Source organism: Berghia stephanieae, chromosome 15 (genome assembly GCF_034508935.2).
Source record: "Berghia stephanieae isolate SIO BIC M18660-M18661 chromosome 15, UCSD_Bste_1.3, whole genome shotgun sequence".
NCBI lineage: Eukaryota > Metazoa > Mollusca > Gastropoda > Nudibranchia > Aeolidiidae > Berghia > Berghia stephanieae.
In genome coordinates this window covers 5,417,547-5,427,095 of record NC_088374.1, presented here as the reverse complement: position 1 = coordinate 5,427,095, position 9,549 = coordinate 5,417,547, and the positions used below count along the sequence as shown (strand labels likewise).

General features: G+C 37.8%; 1 protein-coding gene across 4 annotated transcripts in view; it reads right to left on the bottom strand.

The window, feature by feature from the left end:
- Nucleotides 1-1,032: 1,032 nt before the first annotated feature.
- Nucleotides 1,033-9,549, bottom strand: part of LOC144960490 (caveolin-3-like) — a 21,931-nt gene continuing 13,414 nt past the window's right edge. For all 4 annotated transcript variants that reach the window (XM_078893644.1, XM_078893646.1, XM_078893647.1 and 1 more), the window contains exons 4-5: nucleotides 4,408-4,509; nucleotides 1,033-2,717 (exon numbers count right to left, since the gene is read on the bottom strand). In XM_078893644.1, the coding sequence (XP_078749770.1) occupies nucleotides 2,577-2,717; nucleotides 4,408-4,509 (243 nt within the window). In that variant the 3' untranslated portion in view covers nucleotides 1,033-2,576. The remainder of the gene's footprint in view (nucleotides 2,718-4,407; nucleotides 4,510-9,549) is intronic.

Below are 9,549 nucleotides of genomic sequence, written 5' to 3'. Positions count from 1 at the left end.
GGTGTTAGAATATATAATTTTAATAATAATAATAATAATAATAATAATAATAATAATAATAATAATAATAATAATAATAATAATAATAATAATAATAATAGATCTTTATTGTCCATAAATGTGGCAATTTGTCATTTAGTTACACTTGTTATAACGTTAAATGATAACTATAACATTGAAGAGATATTTCACTCCTACTTATTTTCTCTCTCTCTCTCTCTCTCTCTCTCTCTCTCTCTCTCTCTCTCTTTGTGGCAGTTATTATATTTGACAAGAAGTGGAGTCTTCAAACCAAGAATAACTACAACAAAGCTGAGATGACTCAAAATGCTCCACAAAGCCACAGAGACAAAGTTACCCCTCAAGGCAAAGTTACCCGTTAAGGTAAAGTTACCCGTTAAGATAAAGTTGCCCCTTAAGATAAAAGTTACCCCTTAAGGTAAAGTTGCCCGTTAAGGTAAAGTTAGTTACCCATTAAGGTAAAGTTACCCCTTAGAGAAAAGTTACCCCTTAAGGTAAAGTTACCCATTAAGGGAAAGTTGCCCGTTAAGGTAAAGTTGCCCGTTAGGGAAAAGCTACCCATTAAGGCAAAGTTAGCCCAGTTGACTGTACTGTACATGAATACAACATAAATCATCAAACGACGAAGTGAAAAATAAATGCAGAAATAGACGCATATATAAGTACAAAATAGGTAAATAAATAGGTGCATTAACAAATAAATGGATAAATAAATAAGTAAAACTATAGAGACTTATATCGGAAGATAAATACAAAATCAATAAGAAAATAATTAAATTGATAGATCGAAAGATAAATACAATATAAATGAAAAATGATTTGATTAAATAAATAAATAATTAAATACATAAATAAATAAATAGATAAATAAATAAATAAATAAATAAATAAATAAATAAATAAATAAATAATTAAATACATAAATAAATAAATAGATAAATAAATAAATAAATAGATAAATAAATGATTAAATCAGTTAATCATTAATTATATAAACAAATAAAAGCAGTAAATAAATAAATAAATAAATTATTAAAAACCAGTCAACAAATAACGAGGGGATCGGAAGGTCCTGGGTTTGAACCGCGCTCGGCTCATAGTTGAGTCATTAGAAAAGGCTCTTTACTCACATTCTCTCACCGTACTTAGGTGTAAAATGAGTACCTAACGGCGTTGTCTCTATCGGAAATTAAAAAAAAAATATTATCGCCTAATAGGCGCCATGTCTCGTTCTAAATGTTACGTGTTGCTGTTGGTCAGAGACACTTTGTAAAGCACTTTGAGCACGTTTAGTGGATATTGCGCTAAATATAATAAAGCTCAATTTGTTAAGCGATTTGAGCACAGTAAGTGGATATTGCGCTATATATAGGAAGATACCAGATAATAAGATCCAGAAACTGAAATAGAAGAATAAAATAAGAACATCAAAACATGGACTTCTATTTGAAGAGCATAGAGCATGGCCTAGTCACGGTTATGCGCTGTACAAGAACTGAAATAGAAGAATGAAATAGAACGAGTAAACGTGGACTTCGATTTGAAGCGCATAGAGCATGGCCTAGTCACGGTTATGCGCTGTACAAGAACTGAAATAGAAGAATGAAATAGAACGAGTAAACGTGGACTTCGATTTGAAGCTCATATAGCATGGCCTAGTCACGGTTATGCGCTGTACAAGTGCTATATTCTGTTATAAAAGCTAAAGTTTTTAAATGAGAATCTTGTCCAGTTCTTTAGTGGCCATCGTAAACTTATAGATAGTTCGAAGATGACGTCACTCAGGCCTTTGTTATTGTTTTTGCCATCCGCGTTTGTGAGTTGTTCTCACTAAACTGTATTAACCTGACTATAAAAGTTCATGGTTACACAGAGTTTGTGTGTTGGTCCGTTATACTTCCGGATGGCAATGTTGTGAACTCCTATCTATAGCCTGACACTGACAAAAATATGACGTCAAAAGACAAGTCTTTGGCCACAAAAACAAAAAACAAATCGTGAGTTGTATTCAATAGTTCAACCAATGAAATAACTTATTTCCTTGAGCTCTGCAACCGACAACTCACTAGATGCTGCACAAACCTAAAAATGACGTCCTTGTGAGTGCTAGCCATGGTGAACTTATAGCCTGACACTGGAACCCGCTAGGACGTCATTTTCTAGGTTTGTGCAGCGTCTAGTGAGTTGTTGCGTAGCCATCGTTATGTTATAGCCTGACACTGAAATCCAAAAGGACTGGCAGTTTGACGTCATTATTTGGTTTTTGTACCGTCTAGTGAGTTGTCGTTAGTAGAGCTCATGGAAACAAGTTATTTCATTGGTTGAATTATTGAATACAACTCACGATTTGTTTTCTTTTGTGGCAAAAGACTTGTCTTTTGAAATCACTTTCTTTGGTCAGTGTCAGGCTACAAGTAAACGGTGGCTCCAGTTCAATCGAGTACAGCAGAAATAACCCGGATGATAATAATGGTTTATGGGGGAGAGTGTTCTGTGTTCTGTTCTGTGCTGTTCTGTTCTGTGCTGTTCTGTTCTGCTAGCCTTTCTTGGACAGGTCAGTTCCATCTCATTTCGTTCCTGCCTTCCTCTTCAAAGGCCGAGAAGACGTAGCCACAGGACTCGAACCACGGGTCTATGGCACATCGAACACACAGACTGTAACAACATCGGCACGGCCAGATAATCAAATCTAGACACTGAGATGAAAAGAAAAGAAAGAAAAACAACCCACAATAACAAAACGTATAGATAGTATGCGCTTGGCTTAGAAGCTCATAACATTGCCATCCGGAAGTATAACGGACCAACACAAAAACTATGTGTATCCATGAACGTTTATAGTCTGGTTAATACAGTTTAGTGAGAATCACTCACAAACGTGGATGGCAAAATACAATAACAGATATAGATAAAACGAAGATGACGTCACTCAGGTCTTTGTTATTGCTTTTTGCCATGCCATGCCATGTTTATGAGTAATTCCGTTATACTTCCGGATGGCAATGTTCTTAGCTTGGCTAAGAAGATCACAACATTGCCATCCGGAAGTATAACGGACCAACACACAAAACTATGCATAACCATACCTTGAAGTGAGAATTACTCATAAACGAGGATGGAACCCCCCCCCCCCCCCCCCAAACACAAAACAAACAATAACAAAGACCTGAGTGACATCAACGTCATTCTATCTATAGATAGAACAAAGATGACGGCACTCAGGTCTTTGATATTGTTTTTTGCCACACACATTTATGAGTAATTCTCACTAAACTGTATTAACCAGACTATAAAAGTTCAAGGTTACACATAGTTTTGTGTGTTGGTCCGTTATACTTCCGGATGGCAATGTTGTGAGTTTCTTAGCCAAATGCACAGGATCTATAGATAGTATGCGCTTGGTTAAGAAGCTCACAACATTGCCATCCGGAAATATAACGGCCCAACACATAAAATCGTGTGTAACCTTGAACGTTTATAGTCTGGTTAATCGTAGCCATCGTTAAGTTATAGCCTGACACTGACCAAAAAATGACGTCAAAGACCAGTCTTTGGTCACAAAAGAAAACAAATCATGAGTTGTATTCAATAGTTCAACCTATGGGATCACTTGTTTCCATGAGCTCTACTAACGTCAACTCACTAGACGGTGCAAAAAACAAATAATGACGTCAAACTGCCAGTCTTTTTGGATTTCAGTGTCAGGTTATAACCGTAGCCATCGTTATGTTATAGCCTGACACTGAAATCCAAAAGGACTGACAGTTTGACGTCATTATTTGGGTTTTTGCACCGCCTAGTGAGTTGTCGTTAGAAGAGCTCAAGGAAACAAGTTATTTCATTGGTTGAACTATTGAATACAACTCACGATTTGTTTTCTTTTGTAGCAAAAGACTGGCATTTTGACGTCATTTTTTGGTCAGTGTCAGGCTATAACTTAACGATGGCTACGGGTAAATACAGTTTAGTGAGAAAGACCCGAGTGACGTCAACTTCATTCTATCTATAAGATATGTCTCTGTTATTGTTTTTTGCCACCCATGTTTATGAATAATTCTCATTAAACTGTATTAACCAGACTATAAACGATCAAGGTTACACACAGTTTTGTGTAGTTGGTCCGTTAATTTCCGCATGGCAATGTTGTGAGTTTCTTATCCAAGCGCATACTATCTATAAATGCTGTGCCTGAAATTATTATTATTATCATCATCATCATCATCATCATCATCATCATCATCATCATCATCATCATCATCATCATTATTATTATTATTATTATTATTATTATTATTATTATTATTATTATTATTATTATTATTATTATCATTATCATCATCATTATTATTATTATATAGTATTACTGTAACATCCTATATAACTCACCTTGGCAAAGGGGCTAATGTACCAAACGTGAGCAAACGCCATACAGGCAAACTCGACTCCGTACTCACACGCCAGACAGCAACCACAGCACACGGCGAATATCTGGAATGGAAAAAAAAAAAGAATTAGGAAAATAAATAAATAAAAAATAAATGAATAAATAAATAAATAAATAAATAAATAAATAAAAATCAACCAATTAATAAATACAAAAATAATTGATAAATAAAAAGATAAATGATAAATAAATTAATAGATAAATAAATAAAAATAATGTATTAATAAATAAAAATAAATAGATAAATAAATAAAAAATATATAGATAAACAAAAATGAATAAATAAACAAGCATTAATCAAATAATACAGTTTTGTATCTGTATTTGACTCCAATGGCATAACGGTATAGGGAGAAACAGTCGTGACGTCAGACCTTCTACTTTGTCGGTTCTAAACTCATTGGAAGTGTTCATGCAACCTGTCCTTCGTGGACTAATATCGAATCAATTGCATTATTAATCATAAGGAGGCGGCACATGGTTTTGTCTAGCGGCTATTCTCGTTATTCTTGGTATTTTGTCTGTCCCCGACGTCTTTATCCGGAAGACGGCAGGGAACTGCCAGTGCCAGGTCGTCGGAGTCAGTCTCCGGTCTGGGTTAGCCCGTATGGTGGTTGTGAAGAGAGAGGCTATGTAAAATTCAAGGGAAATAATCGTATTTATAGCTGAGTGATAAGTTTTTTTTTCAGTTTTCTCCCTTGAATAAAAAATTAAGTGTGACCTTTCGTAGGTAATGCTCTTCAACAGTCGTGACGTCACTTCCTTCCTTATGACGCATGGTAACTTAGTAACACTGGCTCTAAACTATCGGAACAATGGTGGACGCCCGTATGAAATATTTCTCCGGCGAACCAAAACGCGTATCCAGAGGGAAAAAAAACAACATAAATTTGATCAATTTTTGATTTTTACACATTCTGATCACAAGGCATATGAAAAGTTCTAGCCAGCATGAAGAATAAAAAGTAATGATTTTCTTTTTTTAGAACCAAGATGGCCGCCGTTGCCGGGCGGCGTGACATCAGACTACTGAATCCAATTAGTGTTGTTTATTTCTAAACTCGATGGATTTGAATTAATAACGATAAGAGTTGAATTGTAAGCTTCCATTTATTAGACGAAGACAGATACTGTGGACGTTTTGGGGCTACCCTTTTTCAACAAAACGCGATGAATAAAACACCAAGGACGAATGATATATATATTTTGTCAGTAACGACGCCATTGTTACAGATCTCAGCGGTACGGTCTTTCCTTCGTACTCGAAAGGAGTTCATCATTGTGAGGAGAATGCGTGTCACTATTAATTTTTGGGTTGGTTCCCTCTCCAGACTATTTATTTGCGCATTTCGGCTCTGTGACTCCGACTTCAGCGGTTCTTTATTCTCTGGATGTGATTCCATAGGCTTTCATCTTCCCAGATCCACAGGGCAGTGGTGGTTTGAAGTTGGAGTTTTCCTTCTCCTAGACAGACTGCTCTCCGAGGCTACGAACTCTGTCCACCCATTAATGGTGTCTAGGCTGGGAGTCCAGGAAGGTATCTTTGTAGAGCGGCAGTTCCCCTTCACCCCACCAGCGTCATGGGGCTAGCACAGCTTATTGCGTGAACTAGGGCAATCTGGCCACGGTGGTTGATTCCTCCCTTCGTAAGTTAAGAAATGTGACCCACCGTCTCAAAGCGGTATTGTGTCAGGATACACTCGGTTAGGGAAATTGAATTCATATCCACAAATATCAAACTTGGGTTTAATTTCTCTACGTCATGCTGGAGTATAAATACTATTTCTTTGCTTTACAAAAACTTCTAAGGTCCAATTTCTCATTATTCTGTCTCTAAATTCACTTTTTGGGATCTGAATCATCCCGACATAATACCGTTTTGAGACGGAAGGTCACAAATAGAAGTAGAAGAAAGCAAGCAGAAGACACATAGAAATTCGTGTCATCAGCCGGTTAAAAAGTTCCTTTCGGAATACTCCAACCGTCGCCCCGGAGGCGGGCGGGGAAGAATGCCTCTACATGGACCCTGACACGAGCTGGAATGGGTTGCGGATCAGTCATCATCTAGTCAGCTGATCCTGCGTAGGACGTTGCTTCCCGAACTTTCTTGCGAAACAGATTACGGTTTTCCGCCAGTCTACTTGCTTGAGTTGCTGTCATTCCCAGCCATTCACATCTATCTTGTTCCCAGCTTCTTGTTGGTCTACCTCTTCCTCTCTTGCCGTCTACCCTTGTCTGCAGAATGTGCTTTTCTAATGATTCGTGGCGAGTCGTGTGGCCAAAATAGTTCAGTACTGATCAAAATAATCCAATCCTGCCCCCCGAAAGGAGTTCGATCACCAGCCGCCGCGCTGTGTGGCCTTGAGCAAGTCACACCTACCCCCCCCCCTTCCCTCCCCCCTCCACCCCTAGCACACCTTGCGGCGCTGCTCTGCGGCCGGGTTATTCCAGTCTTCCCCTGATATAGACCCTAAAGTCAAATTTCCCCTATGGGATGAATAAAGAGAATTTCATTTTTTAAATCCACAGCGGAGATGATTGGCCAGATTCGACTACAGATTATAATACTAGACCGATAAAAATTAAATAGAGATTTTATATAGAGCAATATTCAATAAAAGTGCTCAAAAGTGCTTGTTGTAATGATGATGATGATGACGATGATGATGATGATGATGTTGTTGATGCCGGGTTTTTTTGGGGGTTTTGTTTACGATAACTACTATGTTACTAGTGTGCATCTTGTGTGAGTGTGTCTGTGTCAATATTGTATTGTTATAAATGTGTAACCAAATGACAAATTGACACTTTTTGGGGAACAATTAATTTATTATTATTATTATTATTATTATTATTATTATTATTATTATTATTATTATTATTATTATTATTATTATTATTATTAATTATTATTATACCGATTTTAATCGTTTCGGGGGTCCCTATAGTTCAGTTGGTAGAGCACTCACTTCACAAGCAAAGGGACCGAGATCGATTTCGGGCGCAGCCGAGATTTTTTCTGACCCCTCCCCCCCCCCTCCCCCTCCTGCTGTCCACACAGCAGTGATTGGGTAGCTAGGTCTCTTAGACCGGGCGGAAAGTGCTTTGCGATAGACCGGCGTCCTATCCAAAGGATAACAAGCAATTGCTATTGTCCGTTTCACGCTACTTAAACCGGGATAGACTCCGGATCCATGGGCTTGGTTGACCAGAAGGACTTTTTTTTTCACTCAGTCCTAGAGATTTTTGTTTGTTTTCAAAATTTGAAGAAAAAAAATGTATTAGAAATGAGCATGTAGATATTTTTATCCATCTACCATCAACGTGTAAAAACTAAAAACATTAGCTTTGATACTACACCTATAATTTGTGACCCTCCGTCTCAAAACGGTATTATGTCGGGATGATTCATACCCCAGAAAGTGAATTTAGAGACAGAATAATGAGAAAGTCGACCTTAGAAGTTTTTGCAAAGCAAAAAATAGTATTTATATTCCACCATGTCGTAGAGAAATTAAACCCAAGTTTGATATTTGTGACAATGAATTCAATTTCCCTAACCGAGTGTATCCTGACATAATACCGCTTTGAGACGGTGGGTCACATTTGTCTCAGAAAAATGTAATAAATAGGCATGGAGTATGATTAACCCCTGTAAACAAAGGATATAATCGTTGTTAGGGTTGAGTGAGTTAATCGTTTCTGGCTCTGAAGATTCTATAAATCTATTTTAATGTCTGACATAGATTATAGTATAAACTTGAGCTTTTATATAGCGCAATATCCACTAAACGTGCTCAAAGCGCTGTACAAGGGGTCCCTGGCCAACAGCAACACATAACATGTAGGACGAGACATGACGCCTGTCAGGCGATATTACAAATGTTTGGGACAGAGACAAACGCTGTTAACGGCCAGGTACTCATTTTACACCTGAGTACGGTGAGAGAATGTGAGTAAAGAGCTTTCTCCAAGGACTCAACTATGCGCCGAGTGAGCGAGGCTCGAACCCAGGACCTTCCGATCCGAAAGCGAGTGTCATACCACTAGACCACATAGCCGCATTAGCTTTGATACTACACCTATAATTTGTCTCAGAAAAATGTAATAAATAGGCATGGAGTACAATCAACCCTGTAATCAACGGATATAGTCGGTGTTAGGGTTAAACTTAAACTTGACCTTTTACATAGCGCGATATCCACTAAACGTGCTCAAACCCAGGACCTTCCTATCCGAAAGCGAGTGTCATACCACATAGCCGGGTTGAGTGAGTTAATCGTTTCTGGCTCTGAAGATTCTATAAATCTATTTTCATGTCTATCATAGTGTATGGTATAGCATTATTCCATTTCTTTGTTATTTATTAAAGGAATTATTTTAATCGTGGTAAATAACACTACGAGGTTGCGAGGATGTGTTTTTTCCGCGATAAAAATAAACTCGTTTTATAAATCCAACGACATGATAGAAACCTTTCGTTCCACCTCTCAAAATAGGATTCTTAGATGTTTCGTAATCAACAAGCTGTAAAATGCTTTATTTTGTAATGAATATGGTGCTCAATAGTTGATTTTTACTTTGTATTAAATTATAATGATGGCGGTGGTGGTGGTGATGATGATGATGATGATGATGATGATGATGATGATGATGATGATGATGATGATGATGATGATGATGATGGTGATGTTCGTGGTGATGGCAGTGGCGGTGGTGATGTTCGTGATGATGGCAGTGGCGGTGATGGTGGTGATGACGATAATGGCAAACAACACACTTACATTTTAACAGGCAAGAAAAGAACAGTCATAACAACACATCACCGTGTCCCAGATAAAGTCACACGTGTGGTAGTGGTAGCGTTGGTAGTGATGGTGATGATGGTTGTGGTAGTGGTAGTGATGGTGGTGTTGGTAGTGATGGTTGTGGTGTTGATACCCATAATGGCAACACACTTACATTTTAACAGGCCACAAAAGATCAGTCATAACAACACATCACCGTGTCCCAGATAAAATGTACAAGTGATGGTGGTGTTGATAGTGATGATGATGGTGATGGTGGTGATGGTGGTGGTGGTG